Source organism: Schistocerca americana, chromosome 8 (assembly GCF_021461395.2).
Source record: "Schistocerca americana isolate TAMUIC-IGC-003095 chromosome 8, iqSchAmer2.1, whole genome shotgun sequence".
Classification (NCBI taxonomy): Eukaryota; Metazoa; Arthropoda; class Insecta; order Orthoptera; family Acrididae; genus Schistocerca; species Schistocerca americana.
The window spans coordinates 140,372,447-140,398,267 of record NC_060126.1 but is presented as its reverse complement, the minus strand read 5'-3'; the positions used below and the strand labels follow the sequence as shown (position 1 = coordinate 140,398,267).

Genomic DNA, 25,821 nt, shown 5'->3' with positions numbered 1-25,821 from the left:
ACCTAATTTTCAACATTCGTCTATAGCACCACATCTCAAATACTTCGATTATCTTCTGTTCCGGTTTTCCCACAGTCCATGTTTCACTACCATACAAGGCTGTACTCTAGACGTACATCATCAGAAATTTCTTCCCCAAATTAAGGCTGGTATTTGATATTAGTAGACTTCTCTTGGCCAGAAATGCCTTTTTTGCCATAGCGAGTCTGCTTTTGATGTCCTCCTTGCTCCGTCCGTCATAGGTTATTTTATTGCCTAGGTAGCAGAAATCCTTAACTTCATTGACTTCGTGACCATCAATCCTGATGTTAAGTTTCTCGCTGTTCTCGTTTCTACTACTTCTCATTACCTTCGTCTTTCTCCGATTTACTCTCAAACCATACTGTGTACTCATTAGACTGTTCATTCCGTTCAGCAGATCATTTAATTCTTCTTCACTTTCACTCAGGATAGCAATGTCATCAGCGAATCGTATCATTGATATCCTTTCACCTTGTATTTTAAATCCACTCCTGAACCTTCCTTTTATTTTCACGATTGCTTCCTCGATGTACAGATTGAAGAGTAGGGGCGAAAGGCTACAGCCTTGTCTTACACCCTTCTTAATACGAGCACTTCGTTCGTGATCGTCCACTCTTATTATTCCCTCTTGGTTGTTGTACATATTGTATATGACCTGTCTCTCCCTATAGCTTACCCCTACTTTTTTCAGAATCTCGAACAGCTTGCACCATTTTATATTGTCGAACGCTTCTTCCAGGTCGACAAATCCTATGAAAGTGTCTTGATTTTTCTTTAGCCTTGCTTCCATTATTAGCCGTAACGTCAGAATTGCCTCTCTCGTCCCTTTACTTTTCCTAAAGCCAAACTGATCGTCACCTAGCGCATTCTCAATTTTCTTTTCCATTCTTCTGTATATTATTCTTGTAAGCAGCTTCGATGCATGAGCTGTTAAGCTGATTGTGCGATAATTCTCGCACTTGTCAGCTCTTGCCGTCTTCGGAATTGTGTGGATGATGCTTTTCCGAAAGTCAGATGGTATATCGCCAGACTCATATATTCTACACACCAACGTGAATAGTCGTTTTGTTGCCACTTCCCCCAATGATTTTAGAAATTCTGATGGAATGTCATCTATCCCTTCTGCCTTATTTGACCGTAAGTCCTCCAAAGCTCTTTTAAATTCCGATTCTAATATGGATCCTCTATCTCTTCTAAATCGACTCCTGTTTCTTCTTCTATCACATCAGACAAATCTTCACCCTCATAGAGGCTTTCAGTGTATTCTTTCCACCTATCTGCTCTCTCCTCTGCATTTAACAGTGAAATTCCCGTTGCACTCTTAATGTTACCATCGTTGCTTTTAATGTCACCAAAGGTTGTTTTCACTTTCCTGTATGCTGAGTCTGTCCTTTGACAATCATATCTTTTTCGATGTCTTCACATTTTTCCTGCAGCCATTTCTTCTTAGCTTCCGTGCACTTCCTATTTATTTCATTCCTCAGCGACTTGTACTTCTGCCTATGTTTTCCTTCCCAACTTCTGTGATGGCTCTTTTTAGAGATGGCCATTCCTCTTCAACTGTACTGCCTACTGCGCTATTCCTTATTGCTGTATCTATAGCGTTAGAGAACTTCAAACGTATCTCCGTCATTCCTTAGTACTTCCGTATCCCACTTCTTTGCGTATTGATTCTTCCTGACTAATGTCTTGAACTTCAGCCTACTCTTCATCACTACTATATTGTGATCTGAGTCTATGTCTGCTCCTGGGTACGCCTTACAATCCAGTATCTGATTTCGGAATCTCTGTCTGGCCATGATGTAATATAATTGAAATCTTCCCGTATCTCCCGGCCTTTTCCAAGTATACCTCCTCCTCTTGTGATTCTTGAACAGGGTATTCGCTATTACTAGCTGAAACTTGTTACAGAACTCAATTAGTCTTTCTCCTCTTTCATTCCTTGTCCCAAGCCCATATTCTCCTGTAACCTTTTCTTCTATTCCTTCCCCTACAACTGCATTCCAGTCGCCCATGACTATTAGATTTTCGTCCCCCTTTACATACTGCATTACCCTTTCAATATCCTCATACACTTTCTCTATCTGTTCATCTTCAGCTTGCGACGTCGGCATGTATACCTGAACTATCGTTGTCGGTGTTGGTCTGCTGTCGATTCTGATTAGAACAACCCAGTCACTGAACTGTTCACAGTAACACACCCTCTGCCCTACCTTCCTATTCATAACGAATCCTGCACCTGTTATACCATTTTCTGTTGCTGTTGATATTACCAGATACTCATCTGACCAGAAATCCTTGTCTTCCTTCCACTTCACTTCACTTCACTTCACTGAGCCCTACTATATCTAGATTGAGCCTTTGCATTTCCCTTTTCAGATTTTCTAGTTTCCCTACCACGTTCAAGCTTCTGACATTCCACACCCCGACTCGTAGAACGTTATCCTTTCGTTGATTATTCAATCTTTTTCTCATGGTAACCTCCCCCTTGGCAGTTCCCTCCCGGAGATCCGAATGGGGGACTATTCCGGAATCTTTTGCCAATGGAGAGATCATCATGACACTTCTTCAATTACAGGCCACATGTCCTGTGGATACACGTTACGTGTCTTTAATGCAGTGGTTTCCATTGCCTTCTGCATCCTCATGTCGTTGATCATTGCTGATTCTTCCGCCTTTAGGGGCAATTTCCCACCCCTAGGACAAGAGAGTGCCCTGAACCTCTATCCGCTCCTCCGCCCTCTTTGACAAGGCCGTTGGCAGAAGGAGGCTGACTTCTTATGCCGGAAGTCTTCGGCCGCCAATGCCTTAGTGACACTTAAAGCATCCCTAGCTTATGGAATTTTTCCAGACAGGTGAAGATATGCGGTTGTTAAACCTCTTTGCCGGCCGGTGTGGCCGTGCGGTTCTAGGCGCTACAGTCTGGAACCGCGTGACCGCTACGGTCGCAGGTTCGAATCCTGCCTCGGGCATGGATGTGTGTGATGTCCTTAGGTTAGTTAGGTTTAATTAGTTCTAAGTTCTAGGCGACTGATGACCTCAGAAGTTGAGTCGCATAGTGCTCAGAGCCATTTGAACCATTTTTGAAACCTCTTTATAAGAAGGATGACAAGAAAGGCTTAAGTATTATAGTCGTCCAGTTTCCTTAGGCTAGGCGCAAATTGAGACGCGTGTAGCGCATGTGGCGCGACGCAGGTCAGCGCGCGTTTTTGTAACTTCACTGGTTCAAATGGGACCGCGCAAATTGCGACGCGACGCGACTGGGACGCGACACGCGCCTGCGCCAGGTCGCGCGGCGTTGTGGTTGTGGCACAGTTTCTCGCGCCGCGCGCCTAAGCGAGCACTGCGAGAGGGGTGAGGCGGGCAGCGGGAAGACACTCCTGCGGATGAATTGTTAACCTTTTCTCATTCGAAGAAACATGACCGTTTATGTGTAACGGCCACATTTCTCTTGTTGACAGGTTTGATTGTATTTCCTGTACAAAAACACAGTGTAATTTGGACAAACTCATCTCACAGCAGCTATTGCAACAGAATTCCGCAACAGAGCGTCTCCATAAACAAGTGATTGGCAATCAAAAAGCTCAACAGTTTACGAAAAACCTTATACTGTCGGTTTGCAGTTGCATGTTTATTTTCGTACTAGGAAACTCTTGTTCCACTAGCTGTCGATAACTTTTAGAAAATTACAGTGACTGGAGTGAAAAAAAAATTAGGGAAGTATAACTACAGGTATATCGCCATAGATAAGAAAGTTCCATGTGTTTACGAAATGGCAAAATACTCTCCACCTTGGCCGGCCGGGGTGGCCGATCGGTTCTTGGTGCTACAATCTGGAACCGCGCTTCCGCTACGGTCGCAGTTTCGAATCCTGCCTCGGGCATGGATGTGTGTGATGTCCTTAGGTTGGTTAGGTTTAAGTAGATCTAAGTTCTAGGGGACTGGTGACCTCACATGGCTCTGGCTCTGAGCACTATGGGACTTAACAGCTGTGGTCATAAGTCCCCTAGAACTTAGAACTACTTAAACTTAACTAACCTAAGGACATCACACACATCCATGCCCGAGGCAGGATTCGAACCTGCGACCGTAGCAGTCGCGCGGTTCCGGACTGCGCGCCTAGAACCGCGAGACCACCGCGGCCGGCTGACCTCACATGTTAAGTCCGATAGTACTCAGAGCCATTTCTCCACCTTGTGTGCTATCATATACCAAACTCTCGTTTCGATGCCTCGAGCGGTTTAGGAGATATGAGAGATGTAAATATTTCATTTTCGCGGGCGTTAGATCGGGAGTGAGCGCGCTACATATGATCCATTTTCTCGAGATCGGAGGCAGATAGACAAAATGGTTCAAATGGCTCTGAGAACTATGGGACTTAACTTCTGAGGTCATCAATCCCCTAGAACTTGGAACTACTTAAACCTAACTAACCTAAGGACAACACACACATCCATGCCACCCCGGCCGGCGGAGATTGAGACTTCCTCCCAAGTCTAAAGAAAAATTCAACATGTTTGCTAAATTTCATACGCAGCAACATATAGTGTGATACTCACTATACGCAAAATCATAGCGACCCTTATTTTACATTGCAAACTTTTCGAATTTTGCGTAGCGTCTTACTAAAACGTGTATACCACAATAAGTATAACTGTTAGCGAGATTATGGGCACTTCCGCACGAAGCTGACATATAACGCTACAAGGTAAAAATAAAGTATTTTTGATTAATGGTTTATGTAAATACAGTGTGCGTGCGCTTCGTTTCTGTCAGCGCAGAGCGTCGCCAACCGTCGTGTGTAAAGTATGCGTACGCGTCTCAATATGCGTTGGACCTGCGCGTCGCGCTGTAGTGTCGTGTCGTGTCACACGTGCTGTACGCGTGTCAATTTGTGCTTAGCCTTAGTAACGTCCTTTTCCAGATTACTGGAAAAAGTAACTTTCTCAATAGCAGTCTCATATATAAATACGAGAGGCTTCAGTAGGTAATGCAACACATGTCTTTCTGAAATCAGGTTGGTTTTAGTCAAGTTCCAGTACACTACATTATTCCCCACTCTTTTGGCTACAAAACGCTATTTTTCAACATAACCTCCGTTCAATGCGACGGCCTTACATCACTTAATTGCATCTGTGCATCCAGCACAGAAGAAGAATGTCAATGGCCGGTTAGCCTTAACTATATGAACATGGTATCTGTTCTCTTGGACATGTCCGAAAGAACAGATACCATCTTCATATAGTTGACACTAACCGGCCATTGACCTTCTTCTGTACTGGATGCACACGCATTGCCCGAACTCTTACGGGACTCGGTAAGATCGTATGCTGCGAGTAATGAGTGTAATGGGCAGGGGCACTACGAATGTAGTGTGCGGACATTAAGTTGGGAATGGGGGTCTCACGGGAAGCCTGCAAGGGGTAAATCCCTGCAGGCGCACTATCCTCTGTGCCCTCGGTGGCTCACATGGATAGAGCGTCTGCCATGTAAGCAGGAGATCCTGGGTTCGGGTCCCGGTCGGAGCACACATTTCAACTGTCCCCGTTTATGTATTTCAACGCCTGTCGATAGCTTAGGGTCTTGATTTAATTATCATTTCATCATAGAAAAGCAAGTTTTGTATCCAACCTAAAATCATTTCTGCTACACAACTCCTTATATTCTATAGACGAATTTGTATTTAAAACTGGAATTCTGTAAAAAGGAAGGAAAAATGGAGGTCTGTAAGCGTAGAGTCGTGAGTAGGACTAAAGAATTATATGTTCATTAATGTTAACACTTACCATACATATACATATTCTGTTAACTGACTCATTCCACATCATTTGGATAAAATAACCGTTCAAATGATATGTGGAACGTATAACTAACTGCCAATAAAAGAATGAGACCAGCACGAGAAATGTGATATATTGAGAAACAAACTACCAATGACTTTTATACTCTTTATCATACTCCCATCTCGTAGCTACACACAGCTGCAAATATTCATTTCATCGTTCAACGCAGTGTCACCCTTTTTCAAAATCTCTGTCGTTTTTTTCCTTTCACCCGCTCCACAAACTCCACAGTTCGTGAGTCCTAAAGATTTTCGCGGTGTATCAAAAAGAATCATAACTATTATGTTATTTGAGATATGTGCATGGCCAACGTACTGTTGGAAAGAGCAATCTCTCAAGTTTTATATGGGGCACTGCCACACTGGCATCTGGAAGTGCGTAAATTTTTAAATCAAAGGATTGCTGAACGATGGATCGGTTGCACTGGACCAAATGATTGAGCTTTACTTTACTGACCTCCAAGGTCACTGGACCTGACATATGATTATTTCTTGCGGGGGTTTATAAAAGACTCTGTTTATGTGCCTCCGTTACCGATAGCAGTGAATGAACTGAGACGTCGCATAACAGCAGCTGTGGAAGCTGTAACTCAAGACATGTTCGCTGCAGTGTGGGAAGAACCTGAATACTGCGGGGACAAATGCCGTGCGCCTCAAGGTGCACCTCCTACGAAAAGGCATGAAAAAACTTTTTGAGTTTCCCGTTCATCAAAAAACAAAATTCATTATGTATGTATATAGACGTGCCAAATCGGATGACTCTTTTTGATACACCGTGTACAACATTCATCACACTTCCTAAGTTGCTTTGCTACTGCTCTGTGTTGATTAGTCGTAGAAGCATTAACTTGTGTAGCTTCTGTCATTGGCATCACTGCCATTACTATCATAGTTTTTAGTAAGAGGACTAGCTGATTGATGAGTCCGCAGCAGAAGTTCCACAGTAGAGTGGTTTAGAGTGCCTTTTGAAACAACCTCTCTACCCTCCTATGAAGTATAATATACGGTTGTAAGAGAAAAATACTGATGCATCTGTCTTCTGTGGTCGAATGGTTACTTAAGTAGATAATATTGTTAAAAGCGGGATATAAAACTCTAGCTATTAGCACAATTTTATTAATGAAAAAGGGGTGCAAAAGGTAGAGGGAGTTGTGCTTGTAAATGTTGTACCCCCGGACAGCAACGACGACAGCAAAAAGATTAATGTTCCAACGGTAGTTGTGGATTTCGGAACCTAAAAACGTATGTTCAAGGGGGCATTGTTTCTTATAACAAGCTGATTTTCATGCACAGTCTCACCTTGCTCTATCAAGTTCTGCCAATCATTGCTGAAGAAAAATTATACAGGATTGCTGAATAGAAGTTGATTGGTACAGGCGAAGGATGCTTCCATTGAAAAGAATCAGAGCATACTACCAGCCTATTTTAGCATCAGTCGTTGCATATGGTGCGAACGTTTGGGTTCATAGATTACTGCTGATGAAGCCAACCTCATTAGTGAAAAGAGTTTAACGAGGAGTGATATTAAGATTAACGGGCGCTTACTGCACTACCCCGAATGAGAGTTTATTAGTAACTCTAGGAATATGCCCACTTGGCTTGGAAATTAGGAAAAGGGGAGCATTATACTGGTTAAAGAAAGGCAGTCAGATGAAAGTGCGAAGGATGCTTGGAACAGAGGCCAGTTCGAAATAGTTAATAAAATATCATCTACATTACAACTGTGGCAAAATGAATGTGACACCTCAGGCAAAGACAGGAGAGCATACAAATTTCTCCTTAAAATCGAGGGGGAACTAAAAATGAGATTTCTTAACCCATCGAGTGGATTGATACGTTACCTAACTGGCCATGGCCCATATACGTATCTATACAAAATTAAAAGACAGTTAATGTTAGATGCGCCTGTGGCAGTGTGGCCACACCAGAACACCCTTTGTGGGACTGCGTGGTCTACGAAGATGCGGCGGTTTGTGGCCGTCAGTCATTAAGGATGCTGGACCCCAAAACAGCGAGTCGACCTGACACATCTTGGACGATATTGCAGCCACAGCATGCAGGAAGGCTAAGGAAGGCTTCACGACCCTTTCATCCACACGTCAGCATGTTGCCATACCGGCTAGACAACATACTCTGCAGATGGAAAAAGACAGCTGAGGTCGACGACCACCGAATGAAATAGTCTTTCAAGAATCAACATCGCGTTAGTGCAAGTGGTCATGGAAGTGTGCACTTTAAGATGTGACAGTGATTGCTGGAATAGCGTGTTATAGTGGAAATACTGCTGACGTGCTGCCTAAGGAAGCCAGCATAAAATGGTTCAAACGGCTCTGAGCACTATGGGACTTAACATCTGAGGTCATCACTCCCCTACACTTAGAACTACTTAAACCTAACTAACCTAAGGACATCACACACATCCAAGCCCGAGGCAGGATTCAAGCCTACGACCGCACCAGCAGCGCGGTTCCGGACTGAACTGCCTAGAACCGCTCGACCACAGCGGCCGGCCAAACCAGCAGACAGTCGTTGTTGACCGGGTTAGTATGAGGGAGGATTAAAAGCGGGAAACCCGTTCACAGGATAAATAGACTAAAATAAATGAACAAGCACAGAACAGTGTTAGTAGCTGGGTAACTTTATGATGGTTTTATAGTAGTTTTGAAGCAATAGAAGTAGTTGTAATGTTTAAAAAAATTAAGAATCAGAAATAAATGGATAATATATAAATTTATTATTATCCAAGAAAATGTGATTTATATGACCTATTTTAGCTTTTCAGGTTGTAGGCTGTAACTATGAAGAATAAATAAAAGGCGACGGAAGCATTCTTCAGTAAAGGAGCTCTGATGATTACAGATACTGATATGGAACTGAGGAACAAGTTCCTGAAAATGTACATTTGGAGCACAGCACTGCATCGAAATGAGGCGTGGCCCACCGGAATTCCGGAGGAGAAGAAAGTGGAAACCTTTGTTACGTGGCCCTACCGAAGAAAAAAATTAAATAAATAAATGACCTACTACAGAGAATATAGGTCTATGGAAGACCCTTATCAGAAGAACGGCCTGATTAATGGAACGTCTGGCACGATGTCCAAGAATAATCAGCCTGGTAAAAAATGATAGGGGCGGACAAAGAATAGTATATGGAAATTATGCAAGATAGTGGGTGGAATGGTTACCAGGGTAAACAAAAAAATAGCGCAAGTTAGCGGAAGATGGAAGACATGCAACACTTCGTAAGAACGGTGGCGGTAAAAAGATCCTGTGGGGGATCAGAGGCGATTGTCACGTCTTGTCAATGACAGTTGGTTTCAAACCCGACAGGGATTCCTGATGTCAGCGAATGCAGGTGAATCTCGGCGAACATTTCGAAGGAAAATGAATGCAATGGATTATTGGCAACCCACTAGAATGTAGTGTTTGCAGCCGTGCACCGTGTTTTAACGCTCTGTGTGTTGTATTCTAATAGGAGGGAGATTTTACTCTCCATTCTAGGCGATGACAAGACGATGGCCCCACAACTATTTAACTTGACGGGGGTATGATTAGATCCACTGGAACTTGTATACGATTTTTCTATTGTTGTGGCTATCGTAAAACTCCTTCGTTTTCCGTTTTCGCATGAGTACTCATCCTTCACCATTACCAGGATCTTCTGAAAGGGCGCTGATGAGCAGGCTGTTTAGCACTCTACAGTTTCAAATCCATCCATCCATCCATCCATCCATCTATCCATTGTCTGCTCAAAACTATCCGGACAGCTATTGCTCATCACAATGGTATTCCACTGAGTTCAGTTCGCGACTCTTGGCAGGCCAGTCCATTTCAGGAGTCTTATTGTCCACAGATCATCACCTCACAGAAGCTGGTTTATGAGAGGGTGCATTGTGGTGCTGATACCGTCATCGAGTCCCTATGGTCCCGGGTTCGATTCCTGGCCATGTTGGGATTTTTCTGCCTGGGGACTGGGTGTTTGTGTTATCCTCATCATTTCATCATCATCATCATACTTAGTGACAGTGGTCCGATTGGACTGTGTAAGATATTGGACTGAAAAAATTGGTACTTTGTACGGGCGCCGATAACCGCGCAGTTGAGCGCCCCACAAACCAAACATCGTCATCATCATCGACTCCATACAGTTACTCAACTGTTCGCAGTACTCAGTTATGTAAAATTTCATATCCTTCCGCATTTAGCGTTTTCTTGAGCGCAATAAGTGGATCATACCCTAAAAAATACCGAAAAACACGCACGTTCTGTAAGGCCACCACCTCCGTATCTTACTGTCGGCTCTACACGTTATGGCAGGTAAAGTTCACCAGGCAATCGCCAAATTAAAACTCTCCAATGGGATTTCCATAGGATGTAGAGTGGTTAATCACTCCAAATCTCTCGCTTCCAGTGCTCCATTACGCACCCGCCTCGCTCTTTACACCGAGACCACAACCGTCACTTATTGCTGACCACAGAAATGTGTGACGTATGAGGAGCTGATCGAAGATTGTACTCCAATCTTCTGAACATGCTACTCGCTGTTATTGTGCTAGCTGGGCTGCTGTTAGCACTTTGGAACTCACGAGTGACTCCTGCAGCCGATTTCAAGTGACTTTTTACAACTACCCTCTGCAGTGCTCGACGGTCCCTGCTTGTCAGTGTATGAGGCCTGATAGCTTTGATTTAGCTGTAGTTGTTCCTTCACATTTCCACTTCACAGTCACACCACCAACAGTTCAAAATGGTTCAAATGGCTCTGAGCACTATGGGACTTAACATCGGCGGTCATCAGTCCCCTAGAACTTAGAACTACTTAAACCTAACTAACCTAAGGACAGCACACAACACCCAGCCATCACGAGGCAGAGAAAATCCCTGACCCCGCCGGGAATCGAACCCGGGAACCCGGGCGTGGGAAGCGAGAACGCTACCGCACGACCACGAGATGCGGGCCCACCAACAGTTGACACGGCCAACTTTAGAAGGGCTGAATTGTCCTTGATGTATTTCTTAGGTGGCATCCAATGACTAGTTCCTAGAGTTTACATTCGAAGTCATCGAGCTCTCCTGACCCAACAACTCTGCTGTTACTGCTTCGCTACTGACAACATAATATTCCCCGCCTCCTTTAATCTGGCGGGTCCACCTCTCGTGACATCTAGAGATTAATTCCACAACAGATTAATGTGCCTAGGTACTTCTGATCAGATAGTGTAGATGTAGATACAATAGGAGTTATCCTAACACAATGTTTCTCTGTACAGGTGGGCGAGAACATGCAGGACCACATCGGCCTGGGCGGACTGACGTTTCTGATAGACAAGCCAGTCTCGATGGTGCAGAGCCGCTACGAGAACCTGCCGTCGGTGCTGCAGTACGCCATCTTCGGCGACGGCCCGCTCACCGTGCTGGGCGGCGTCGAGGGCCTCGCCTTCGTCAACAGCAAGTACGCCAACGCGTCCATCGACTGGCCCGACATCGAGTTCCACTTCGTGTCGGGGTCGACCAACTCGGACGGAGGCCGGCAGATCTGGCGGGCGCACGGCATCACGGACCGCTTCTACGAGCGCGTCTTCCGGCCGATCGACAACAAGGACGCGTGGAGCGTGATCCCCGTGCTGCTGCGGCCACGAAGCCGAGGCGTCATCAAACTGCGCAGCCGCAACCCGTTCGACTACCCGCTGATCTACCCCAACTACTTCACCGACCCGCAAGACATCAAGGTGCTCGTCGAGGGGGTCAAGATCGGAGTCGCGCTGTCCAGGACGCGTGCCTTCCGCCGCTTCAACAGCCGCCTGCACGAGATCCCGACGCCCGGCTGCGAGTCCGTGCCACGATTCACCGACGCCTACTGGGAGTGCCTGATACGCCACTACTCGGTGACCATCTACCACCCGATCGGCACTTGCAAGATGGGCCCCGCGTGGGACCCCGGGGCTGTCGTGGACCCCCAGTTGCGAGTGTACGGCATTCAGGGCTTGCGGGTCATTGACGCTTCCATCATGCCGTCCATGGTCAATGGAAATACCAACGCACCAGTCATCATGGTGGCCGAGAAAGGCGCGGATCTGATCAAACAATTCTGGCTCCGAAAAAATTGAACCTGAGGATGACTAACCTGTCATTTCCTCGGAAATTTCCACTACTCTCGAAGCGTTCAGTCGACGCTGACGCCTGTGTGCACTTAAAGACAGCAACAGTTACACTACTACAGTTTAATGTAGGTCGGTGTTTACATCCTTGTTTATTATAGGTGAATGAACATTAGGCCGTGGTCTAAGACACTTTTCTGTGCCTAATTTTTCCTCTCCTAATGCTGGAGACATCCTCAGAGGCTATGAAGATTTTGAGAGTTGATTCTACAACTCAAGGACTTAAATTACACAAGCTGTGATCGTGAGTGCTAAATACAGCAAACTGCACCAACTTTTTCGCAGCACAAGCTCCTTAAAACACATCCGCTAGACTCCGCAGTTTGTGGCCAAGTCAGATGACATCAAGGTCCAATCACTACGCGGCTACGCATAAACAGTTCGGCTTACCGGGGTTGTTTGAGTGTGAAAATCAACTAATAAATTCTTTATAGCCTCTGAGAATGCCTCCGGTAGAAACAAAAACATGCGTAATGTCTATACAACTAAAATAACCAAAGATACTACTACAGTTATCTCAATTTTCTCCAGAGATAGGGACTCTCTATATGTTCAAAGTCAAATCTACATTTTTTGACCCACTGACGAATGCCTTTTAACACAGTCCACAGCTGAACTTAAGCAGGAACTTGATTATCTGACACGTAAAGTCTTTGCCGCTATAACTGCACTCTCTGTTTTACCCCCTCTGCTCCCGTCGTGGAAATCCGGTTCGATCGAGGACCTGCGTGCTATGCCCGCAATACCGAAGTACAGAGTATCTGTTGAATTGTTTCATTCTTATTTCTGCCGAAAATCTATACAATGCCGTGTGTGTGAACAATCGTTGCTACCAATTGACATTAGTTATTGCAGATATAATGTCTTGGGCGGTTTCAGCGACCATCAATTGACAAAGTATTTCATTTAAAAGACAGTTCAGCAAGCTTTACTTGCTCCATTTTATAAAAATCGTCCTCATACATTTTTGTCGGCAGCAAAGACAGCCAGGCGTACACCTCGTATCGTCGAGTTTGTACCTGTAGGTAGAATATAATACTTTTTATTTGGAAGTGTCTCAATGTACTAAGTCACAGACTAATAACTATTTTGTACATATTTATTCCATCATCCCAGAGTCAGAGGATAACTTGAAATTAATGACTGCGTTTTAAAGAAAGTACTTAAGACTAGGTTCTCTTTAAGCAACTAAGTAAATATAAAGGTACAAAACCTCCTGGAAAGGTAGAGGATGTAAAGTGGAGAATGACTAAAATCTTGCCGGAGTTGTAGGCTGATAAAGCATCATAGTTATCCGACACACAGAACATACCTCGAGGTATACCTTTCTCGCGTTTTTTACAAACCTGCCATCCATGACCCTTCTGTGATAATCTTGATATTAACACTTTTTCATTATTACTTCGCGTAACTGAGGTGTTTACACTAGGCGTTTCTGATCATGATATAACACGCACGTTTACAGTTACGCATTTAAACATTTGTTAATAAATAGTGACGCACAATCATAAATCATAGTGTACGTTTTCCAACATTTGTATGCCAAATATTTTGTATATAGAAACAATTGTTATTTGTGTGATTTGTTGTATTTATTTATCTGAAAATAAAGTGTATGTTTCTTCATTGATCTCGTTTTTTGTACAGTATACTGTATTAGATAAATTCTTAATAGGGAACTGCTGGTACTTTCATTGAGGTGAGAGAAGTTGTGGGATACCTCCTAATACCGTGTCGAATCTCCTTGTGCCCAGAGTAGCAGAGCAGTTCGACGTGGCATGAGCTCAACCACTCGTTGGAAGTCCCCTGCAGAAATACTAAGCAACGCTGTCTCTACAGCCGCCCATAATCGCGATAGTGCTGCCGGTGCAGAATTTGTACACAAATTGACCTCTCGATTACGCTCCATAAGTGTTCGATGGGTGGGAAATCCTATTGCTCCACTTCTTCAGAATGTTCTTCTCATCAATCTCGAACAATTGCACCCTGGTGACATGGCGCATTGTCACCCACAAAAATTACAGCGTTGTTTAGGAACATTAAGTCCATAAATGGGTGCAAATGGTCTCCAAGTAGCCAAACATGACCATTTCATGTCAATGATCGGTTCAGTTGGACCAGAGGGCCCAGTCCATTCCATGTAAACACATTTCGTACCATTACTGGAGCCATCACCAGCTTGTATAGTGCCTTGTTGACGACTTGGGTACATGGCTTCGTGGGGTCTGCGCCACACTCTAAACCTACCATCTTCTCTTACCAACTGAAATCCGGGCTCATCTGATCGGCTCACGGTTCTCCAATCGTCTAGGGTCCAACCGATATGGTCACGAGCCCAGGAGAAGCACTGCAGGCGATGTCGTGCTGCTTGGAAAGGCACTTGCGTCTGTCCTCTGCTGCCATAGTCCATTAACGCCAAATTTCATCGCACTGCCCTAACGGATACGTTCGTCGTATGCCCCACACTGATTTCTGCAGTTATTTCGCGCTGACAACAAGCAAATGCCGCTGCTCTCGGTCATTAAGTGAAGACCATTGGCCACTGCGTTGTCCGTGGTGGGAGGTAATAACTGAAATGTGGTATTTTCGGTACACTCTTTGATACGTGTTACAAACCGGACACAATAGGAAGAACCAGGCCCCTTTGCTTTTTTCTTTTATCACTCGTTTATTACATCGGAGAAATACACATTTTAAGACAAAATTTAACTACATGAAATATTGCTCCCAGTAAAGGTTAACATAAGCAGTGACAAAACTTAGTTGTCTTAAGGGTTTCTGCTGGCAACAAATTTTAAGGAGGCAATGTAAGGTTTATATCAATTTAGATCAAACACGTAGCTAGTGATTGAATCACGACACAGATACTTCAACAATTTCGGTAAGAAATAAACAGCGTGAATTTCCAATTAATCAACAGCCTTGCCATTCACCAAGTAGTAGGCCATTTGGAACGAAGTAGCAACACCCCGCAACTAGGGGAGTTAATACCAACAGTCTTTAAATGTCTTGCTCCCCATTAAATAAACAAACTTACAGTAATTAAATGAATAACAAATCAAACACACTACGCTCCACTGAAACTCTTCAGTGGAAGCCAAGCCAAAATGAAGATTCCATTAACTGACTAGCACTGAAGTCACACTAAAGCTCATCTCTGTGTTCCCAGACACACATAGGGCAAACTTACACAAGACAAGATTTTGAAGGGAGCACATCAGTAAAACCGGTAGTGGAGCTAACTCGTGCCACTGAAAACTGAGGTACTAGACCGGGGCACAAGGTGGTATACAATGAGGTTGCCTTAGTGCTATACTTCGCTCCGAAATATTAATTCAAATGACCAATTCAAAATTAAGTACACATAAACCAGCATTAATTAACGAGGAGTGACACCAGGTCACTCGAAGGAATGACAACACTTAATTGAAAAGACAAATGCCGGGAGCGGCAGTAACATCAAACACCTTCTCCGAGTTTTAACCAGGAGTCACTTCCCGCTATACAAGTAAACATTTAACCAAGCACAAGGAAGGAACCCCAAAGAGAAAATTCAAATAAAACCCCCAAAAGATTATAAAGGACAGGTAACCCCAACTATTTAAATTTAAAAGAATTAGCTCTCCCCGAAGGCCATACTTAAGAGGCCACCAAAATTGGTTACAAAAGGTCTTATACATTTGCTCCTTTTCTTTAAAGAAACACAAGGCTGCTTAACTTCTGCTGGACGTCCGGTATGGCTCGTGTAGGATACAACAGGCAGCAACCCAAGCTAGGCGGTCGCAAGGCACGCGAGCAAAATCAGGAGAGCAGACAGGCAGGCAGCCAACACATATTCTCCATGCTGAACCGGCAGACCGCGTACAACCAACTCCACATATATGTGGTTGCTTCCCACCTCGTACCTCGCGGCGTCTCAGCAGTTAGCCCGAGCAAACGTCAACTGCCACTCGCTCTGCGAATGCCGAAAACAACAAGGCAAGCAAAGATAAGAAACATCGAAGGATCGATAATGGACATCCAAGAGACTGGCGCGCCAGTAACGAGCGCCACGGCTCACTCTTGACATTGTAGATCCCGGAATAGTGAATTCTCTAGCGACTTCCGTGCGTCTAGTAGGTCCAGCTACCATTCTGCGTTCAAAGCCTGTTAATTCCCGGCGTGTGACCATAATTACGTCAAAATTCTTTTGACGTGAATCACCAGAGTGGAAATGACAGCCCTGCCCCGCCAGTGCACTGCCCTTTTATACCTTTTGTATGCGATACTGCCACCGTCTTTATATGTGCATGTAGCTATCCAATGGCTTTTGTAACCTCAGTGGATACTGAAGTGTGTGAAACGAGATGGAGAGAAATGCTTAAATTTTTGTGTTGCAGGAAGAACATTGAGAGTGTGTGTGGTGCAATGATAAGTGAAGAGGGCCTACAGAGAGTTGTCGAGATGCTGCGGGTACAGAAACCACCAAAAGAATGACAGTCACCAGCGCAGGACAAAATCTGAAACGTGCAAATCCGCTACGTTCCACACTGTAAGCTTCTGTGAAAGGGACAAATGGAAGCAGCAAGGACAGAGGCAGTTTATGCTCGGTCCTTGTTTTAAGGGCCAGAAGACGCAAGCGGTCACTTGTGACGCCATGGTTGGTTGCTTGGTTGGTTTAAAAGGCGTGGGGGTGGGGGGAAGGGACCAAACTGCGAGGTCATCGGTCCCTTGTTCCCAGTAAAACAATTACCCACAGGAGGAGGAGGAGGAGATTAGTGTTTAACGTCCCGTCGACAACGAGGTCATTAGAGACGGAGCGCAGGCTCGGGTGAGGGAAGGATGGGGAATGAAATCGGCCGTACCCTTTCAAAGGAACCATCCCGGCATTTGCCTGAAGCGATTTAGGGAAATCACGGAAAACCTAAATCAGGATGGCCGGAGACGGGATTGAACCGTCGTCCTCCCGAATGCAAGTCCAGTGTGCTAACCACTGCGCCACCTCGCTCGGTTAACCCACAGGAAAGAAGAAAACAAAGAAGACGTACGACACAATAAAAGGAGAAAGGAAGAACCAGAAGAATGACAGAAGGACAACAAACACTACAATGGACAAAATAGGACAAGAAAACCACAGAGAGACCCAAGAAACAGGGAGAAGAGATTAAAATCAAGAAAGCGGATTACCATGACTGTCATCGGTCCCTATTTCCCAGTGAAACAATTACCCACAGGAAAGAAGAAAACAAAGAAGACGTACGGCACAATAAAAGGAGAAAGGAAGAAGAAGAAGAACGACAGAAGGACAACAAACACTACAATGGACAAAATAGGACAAGAAAACCACAGAGAGACGCAAGAAACACGGAGAAGAGATTAAAAACAAGAAATCAGATTACCACGACTAGCTGACCATGAGAATAAAAAAGAAGCCAGCCACTCTGCAACACATTAAAACCCCCACCCTAAAAGCCCTAGGGTGGAGGACATAGAGGGGCAAAGGACGTGCACTAAAACTCAGATCAAATGATAAAACCCACCCTCAGAATAAAACGTAAAACTGAAGCTGCTTTTAGGCATTGTCGCCCAACACCGATGGTAGGCTGCTGGGAAAGTTAAAAGTCTGCCGCAGAGAGGCTAAAACTGGCAAGAAGTGGACGACTGTCATTTGGGAGCCACAGCGACACGGAGGTGGGCCTCGCGACGGAGGCCAATGCGGAGCCAATAAAGGACAACTGATTCCCTGTGAGAAGCCCACAGGGAAGACTTCCACACATTCGCAGTCTCCTTAATGACATATAGTTTGTTGTGCATACTGTTACGCCACTCTGTCTCCCAAACCAAAGCCGAAAAACCTTGCGACGTAAGACAGAACGCAGGTCAGTTTCACGGATGCCCATCTCCGGAGCGATTTCCGCATAGCCTGTTTGGCCAGCCTGTCAGCAAGTTCGTTGCCTGGGATTCCAACGTGTCCTCAGACCCACACAAACATCACTGAACGACTGGACCATTCCAGGGCAGAGATGGACTCCTGAATGTTCGCTACCAAAGGATGGCGAGGGTAGCACTGTTCGACAACTTGTAAGCTGCTCAGGAGTCAGAACAGAGAACAAACGATTCACCAGAGCAGGAACGGATGTACGGAAGTGCACGAGATATGGCCACAAGCTCTGCAGTGAATACATTGCAGCCAGCGGGCAAGGAATGCTGTTCAATATGGCCTCTGTGGACATAGGCGAACCAACATTACCATTAGCCATCGAGCTGTCAGTGTAAACACCTTCAGAGCCCCAGAACACGTCAAGAATCGAGAAGAAGTGACAGCAGAGAGTGGCAGGGTTAACAAAGTCGTTAGGGCCACGAGAAAGGTCCAGATGAAGCTTCGACCGAGATGTACACCTCAAGTAGAGGTGGTAAAGGAAAGGACTCCAGTTCAGAGAGAAGGGATCACACGTGAATCGCAATCGTGAATCCTGACCTGGGCCGCCGATGCGGGAGATGAGCTCCCATGGATGGGAAAAGGAGACGGTAATTCGGATGCTCAGGAGAACTACAAATGTGTGCAACATAACTGGCGTGCAGTTGTGCACATCGGATCCGCAATGGAGGGACTCCAGCCTCCACCAGGACACTGGTCACTGGATTCGTTCTAAAAGCTCCTGTCGCTAGGTGAACACCACAGGGGTGCACTGGGTCGAGTAAACGCAACGCTGAAGGCGCCCCCAACCATAAACCACACTCCCATAGTCAAGGTGGCATTGAACAAGGGCTCTGTAGAGCGATCTTCACCCCAGTTGGTGTTGCTCAGGCAGCGGAGAGCATTGAGGTAATGCCAGCACTCCCGCTTAAGCTGACGAAGGTGAGGTAGCCAACTAAATCAGGCGTCGAAAACCAGTCCTAAGAATCGATACGTCTCCACTACAGTGAGTGGATCATCATTACGATAAAGTTCAGGTTCCAGATGAACGGTACGACGCCGACAGAAGTGCATGACACACGACTTCACGGCTGAAAACTGAAATCCATGGGCTAGAGCCCATGACTGCACCTTGTGAATGGCTCCCTGTAGGCGCTGCTCAGCAACACCAATACGAAATGCAGAAGTCGTCCGTATACACAGAAGGGGAGACCGACGGCCCTACAGCTGTTGCTAGGCCGTTAATGGCCACTAAAATTAGAGGTACACACAATACAAAACCCTGCGGAACGCCATTCTCCTGAATACGGGCGGGGGGGGGGGGGGGGGGGGGGAGGGACTATGGGAGGCACCATCATGGATATGGAAAGTACAGAGCGACAGGAAGTTTTGGATAAAAATCGGGGGTATGCCCCAGAGACAACACTCATAGAATGTGGCAAGGATATGATGCCGCCAGGTCGTGTTGTATGCTTTACGTAAGTAAAAAAAAGATGGCAACCAGGTGTTGGCGTCTGGAAAAGGCTGTTCAGATGACAGACTCGAGGGACACAAGATTATCAGTGGCAGAGCAACCCTGGCGGAAGCTGCCCTGGCATGGAGCCAGTAGACCACGTGACTCCAGAACCCAACCCAACTGCCGATATGTTCCAGCAGCTCACAGAGAATGTTGGTGAGGCTGATGGGCAGATAGCTATCCACATCAAGCGGATTTTTACCGGGTTTTAGCACTGGAATGATTGTGTTCTCTCGCCACTGCGATGGAAAGACGCCATCGCACCACCTCGGGTTGAAGATGATGAGATGTCACTTTCAGTCAGATGAGAGATGTTAAATTATCTGACTGAGGATCTGATCTGGCTCAGGAGCTCTATCGGGGCAGTGTGCAAGGGCACTGAGGAGCTTCCACTCTGTAAATGGGGCGTTATAGCGTTCACTGTGGTGTGTAGTTAACGAGACGACTTTCCTTTCCATCCAACATCTGAGGGTGCAAAAGGCTGTGGGGTAATTCTCCGATGCAGAGGCTCGAGCATAGTGCTCAGCAAAGTGCTCGGCAATTGCGTTTTGATGTTTTCACCAGGGACACCTGTTGGGGTCTGGTACCCAAAAAGACATCTGATCTTCGTCCAGACTTGGGAGAGTGATGTGTGGCACCCAATGATCGGCGCATAACTCTCCTAACGCTTCTATTTCCGTCGTCTTATAAGCAGGCGAATGCGGGCACACAGCCACTTAAAGGCTATTAGGTGCTCTAGGGAAGAGTGCCGCTTATGTCGCTGTAGAGCTCGTCGACGCTCTTTAATTGTCACAGTGACTCCCAGCGACCACCAAGGGACTGTATTTCTCCGGGGGCACCCTAGCGAATGAGGCATCGCGTTTTCCGCCGCAGAAATTACCGTTGTAGTGACCTGCTCAATCACAACATCGATGGCACCACGTGGGGAAGATTAAACAGTGACAGCAGACGTGAAGGCTACCAGGTCTGCCTTGTTTAAAGCCCGTCTGGAAAGGCGTCCATGGGCATGACGCCGGGGGGGGAGAGACAAGAAGATGGGGAAGTGGTCCCTACCACATAGGTCGTCATGTGCTCTCCTATGGATAGATTGGAGGAGGCCTGGGCTGCAAATTGATGAATCAATGGTCGAGTAACTACCATGAGCCACAATGAGATGTGTGGTGGCCCCAGTATTTAATAGGCAGAGATCAAGTTAGGACAGTAAAGTTTCGACATCTCTGCCACAGTCAGTAAGCATGGTGCAACCCCACAAGGGGCTATGGGCGTTAAAATCTCCCAAAAGTAAGAAATGTTTCGGGAGTTGATCAATCAGTGCAGTCAATACGTTCAGGAATAACGTACCATCTGGAGGGAGATACACATTGCACACAGTTATTTCCTGTGTCGTCCATGTCCTGACAGCCACAGTGCCAAGAGGAATTTGAGGGGGCACAGGTTCACTACATACTGATTTCAGGACATAAATGCAAACTCCACCTGACTATTATATTCGCTACAGTTCTTGTACTATCACCTGTAGCCACAAAGGGTAGAGGTCCGCATTGCTGTGAACCAGGTTTCCTGGAGGGCAATTCAGAAAGCTTAACAGTTGCTGTAGCTCAGCCACTGCAATTCCACTGGAGGATGACGTGATGGTCAGACTGGGAAAGCATGAAACAATCAATGAGGCAGTCTACGCCTCAGAGTCACCTGCTGTCAATGACTTATTTCTTGAACAGCCTATATCCATTGTTTCTAAGGGTCTGGTGAGATCTAGGTCGTTAGCGGACGCCAGAACCTTCACCTCATCCTCAGAAACAGAGCTTGTAGGCAGTGGTGGTGTGGGTGCCACTGCAATTTCCTTGGTCTTTGGGGGTCTGCTTTCTGGATTTCTCTAGCTGATCCTTGGGTTCCCCTGGCTGGGAGGGCTCCACTGATTCAGTCTCCGGGCCTGAGGATAATTGTGAAGTCCTATGTCCAGTTGCCTTTGGGCACTTCAGCCACTGGTGTCCCCAATGGATGGGGGGGGGGGAGGGGGGAGGGGGACAGCGCTCCTGAGTTGCTGGTGTGAGAGCAATGGGGAAGGAAGTGGCCCTCCCCACCATCAAGGGCGCAGGTGTAGTCTTCCAGCTCTGAGAGCTGACTGGAACTCGTGGAACTGATTGGACTACAACTGTTTTCATAGTGGTGGCATAAGAGAGGATCATAGCGAATTAGTGTAGGTCAGTTGGTCCAGGGTCTTGTACTCCATGATTTTTCTTTCTCGCAGTAAAATCCTGTAGTCTGGTGAGCATGGGGAATGATGCTCTCCACAGATGACACAAATGGGGGGCGAGGTACCGGGAGTATTGGGATGGGTAGGACATCGACAAACTCGACATGTGATGTTGGAAGTACAGCAGGAAGACATATTGCCGAACTTCCAGCACTTCCAGCACCACATTGGGGGAGGGATATATGGCTTGACATCACAGCAGTAGACCATCACCTTGATCTTCAGGGTAATGTGTCACCCTCGAAGGCCTGATGAATGCACCAGTGGCAATCTGATTATCCCTCAGACCCCAATGGATGCACTGGACGAAATAAGCTCCATGTCGCTCTAAGTTGGCGTGCAGCTCGTCACCAGACTGCAAAAGAAGGTCCCTGTGGAATATAATACCCTGGACCATATTTAAGCTCTAATGAGGTATGATGGTAACGGAAATATCCCCCAGCTCGTCACAAGCGAATAATTCCTGTGACTGGGCAGAGGATGCCGTTTTTATCAAGACCTCTACCTCCCTAACTTGTCCTCTAAATGCTCTACAAAAAAAATGAGGCTTCATCGAGACAGAGGAGTCCACATCAGCTCTCGTTCATACAATGTACCACAGCAAATAAGGTTTGCTGCCATCCTTAGCCTGGCATTCCTCCCATGGTGTGAGCAGGGAGGGGAACGATTTAACATCATACTTTCTTGCATTGTTCTGAGACTTGGAACGTTCATTTGATCACCAGTAAGTGATGGCGTGGTACGCTTCATCGTGTGTCAACCTCCCTGATGCCACCTACTCTGATCAGGGGCCCTTCTCATGGGCGCCACCAAGCTGCAGCAAAGGCCACCTGGCAGGATGGTCATTGCTGGGAGTCCCAATGGCCCAGGGTGACAGGCATATTCGGGGAGTTAACGGCGCAGGCATCAGCAGAGCGATCCCTGTATAGTCAGGGGGCTACAACCAACAGGATACTGATGGATCCACCACAATAGACTGGTTACCATGCTGGATATGAGGTGCAAAGAATTCCATGGTCATCGTCGGCGCAGAAAATGACATTGCAGAGTGGGTGGAGGAAAACCCAACCAGGAAGGTGTCCTCGCTCAAGAGACGGAGGATGAGCGGTACTGCAATGTCACGATGAGAAAGTGGTCTAAAGATCTCAATGCACAATGGACACGATGCACCATGTAAAGTACCCTTCCCCAATTGGCTTGCTCTCCGGGAAAATTTTGAAAAATGGCGGTCAAACCCTACACAACGGCCGAAAGGTGTGAGACTCCTTTTAGTCGCCTTTTACGACAGGCAGGGATACCTCAGGCCTATTCTAACCCCCAGGCCCACAGGGGGATAAGACGCCATGCTGATAAGGGCTTCACAGGGGGCCAAAAGCGAAGGCTATACATGGAGTGTACCATAATTAGCAGCGAAAACTGACATGGTCTAAGTGTACCATAAAACACTGACCGAAAAACAATTCCAGCGCCAAGAAGGAATTGTCCAATATAAACTAAAGTTGGTAGGACTGTTTCTATGTCTGATAGGTCGCGTCTATTCAATTTTCGCGCCTGTTGCATAATAATGGCGCTAGTAGCGCCAATATGGGGATGGAGATCAGGTTTTCCTTAAGCACACACTGTAACAGTCGTGAGATTTAGTTACCTTTGACATCTGACATGGAGAGCTGATATTAGTCAAGAATGCCTTTATGGCGACGAATACACCACTATCAACATTTCACTGACTTTGAATGTGATCACTTAATAGCATATGAGAATCTGGGTGTACCTTCTGCGATATTGCACAAAGATTTGGCAGAAATGTAGCCATTATACATCATTTCTGACAGTGGTGGTCACGAGAATGTCTTATCGCAAGACTAACTGGATGGCCATGGGGCGCTCCCGAGATGGAAGACCATCGTGTTTGGCATATGGTTCTGATGCACTGTGATGCATTCACAGGAGCACTTTGATCAGCAGTTGGCACCGCAGTGACACAACGAACTGTTCCAAATCGGTTATTTCAAGGACAGCTCCAAGCGTGCATTCCACTGACCCAAAACCACCACCATTAGCAACTTCAGCGGCGGCAAGTGAGAGCTCATTAGAGAGCAGGGTGGACGTCTGTCACGTTTTCTGATGAAAGCTGGTTTTGTCTCGGTACGACTGACGGCCGCTTGTTGGCCAGAAGGAGACCAGTCGAGGGCTTGCAACCAAGCTGCCTACATGCTAGACACACTGGACCCACACCTGGAGTCGGCCTGGGGTACGATTTCGTATGACAGCAGGAGCACTCGCGTGGTTATCCCACGCACTCTGGCTGCAAATTTGTACATCAATCTGGCGATTCGACCTGTTGTTCTACCATTCATGAACAGCATTCCAGGGTGTGTTTTCCAACAGGGTAACGCTCACCCATATTCCGCTGTTGTAGCTCAACATGCTCTACAGTGTCGAAACGTTGCTTTGGTCTACTCCATCTTCAATCGAGCACATATGGGACATCATCGGATGATAACTCTAGAGACATCAGAGAACATTAACCATCCCTGTGTTGCATTCAACATTCTGGCGGTTACACCAGTTGTTAATGTACCAACATTTCACATTTCCCGAATTTTCTTTACTCTACATAAATTATTTTTTGGTGTTGCGACTTTTTTCCGTCAGTGTAGAAGTAAAAACCTAGTACATGTGGGTCTGCAAATGAACCGTCTGTGAGATAATTGGAATGTGTGTGCTTACAAGCCACTACTGACTGCAGCATCAAATACTGTCTTAGCCAATATAAATGTATTTGAAGTGTAGTTTTCGATCACCTTCCCCCTTTAATCTGGATCAAATTCACCCAAGGACTACTTTAACAAGAAATAAAATATCAGAAACATAAAATTACTGCAGCATCACATCACAATTTATTGCACACTCATACCTGTTAAACTAGGTGGTCCACGTGTCGTCCTCGCATTTGGATGCAATACTGCATTCAACTCTGCAGTGGGTTACGAATTCTTTCAAACTTTCCCAGATCATCTCATGATGTGAACGGATAGCAGCGCACGTTATTACGCCGCTTCCGGGATTCGTGGAGGCGTGCCAGCCCTGAGTCGAATTCACAGCAAAGGCCAGCGTGCCGCCCAACCTGGATGCGCTTTTTATGGGGCTTTCCACATCAGACTAGGTGAATACCGGGCTGGTACTGGTACCCACGTCCCGCCTCAGTTACACGGTTCGCAAGTAGAAAGCGTATGTATACCCCCACACATGATGACACTACACATAGACAGACGGTGTACACAAATTCCTTTCCTCTCGAGAGTGTGGGGGGGACAAGAAGGGCATCTGGGCGTTCTCTACCACTAACACTACCAAATCTAGATTAACACGCTGACCTCATGAAGACACGGGACAAGGCCAGGGAATAGAAGACCCTGGATCGTCTCGTAAATCTTGACAAGATTCGCTGTTCTAATTCTTCAACTGTATTAACGGGAGTACTGCAGACTACACTTTCGAGATGACCACAGACGAATAATCCAGAGCACTGAGGTCGGGTGCTCCTGGAGGCCAAGGCACAGACTGTTTTCGACCTATGGATCTTGGACATTTCCGAACCGTCAGCTGTCGTCTGATAGCAGGAGCAGCAAAACACGTCTGTGCCACGTCACGCAAATACCACATTTCCCAGCGTTGGACAACGTAAGGTGGGCTGTGAGTTAAATTTGAGCTCAGTTAGATAGGGAATTAATCAAAGAGCTTACATTTCGAACACACTTGTACAAATAGTACAATATTTCATACTCAAGTCAATGGCGGGTGGTGACCACACATCCGCAATGACCTTGCTAACAGCTCGTCTTCCCTCTTTTCTGGAACGTATCTGTTTCTTATGCTTTCATAGGTGTCACTTTCCACAATTAATTGTGATTCACGCACTATTTATAACAACATTATTTTATAATAACAATTATAGATTAAGAAGTAAGAAATCTCGTAAGAGTCACAGATCAGTGCAAGTACTTTCATCTGACGTCATGTCAGTGACGCACGTCTCAGCTTGAGTTGGTGCCGTCAGTAATCGCATCCAGGTCAACCGCGTGAAAAGCGTGAACGGTATACCATTCAACCAAGCAGGGGTTTACTATACAGGGTG

General features: G+C 46.1%; 1 protein-coding gene across 1 annotated transcript in view; it reads left to right on the top strand.

Annotated features, from left to right (window-relative positions):
* LOC124545270 (glucose dehydrogenase [FAD, quinone]-like) overlaps positions 1-11,966 on the top strand; it is an 83,860-nt gene extending 71,894 nt beyond the window's left edge. Inside the window, exon 6 of the mRNA XM_047124152.1 lies at positions 11,130-11,966. Within this exon, the coding sequence (XP_046980108.1) occupies positions 11,130-11,966 (837 nt within the window). The remainder of the gene's footprint in view (positions 1-11,129) is intronic.
* The last annotated feature ends 13,855 nt before the right edge of the window (positions 11,967-25,821 follow it).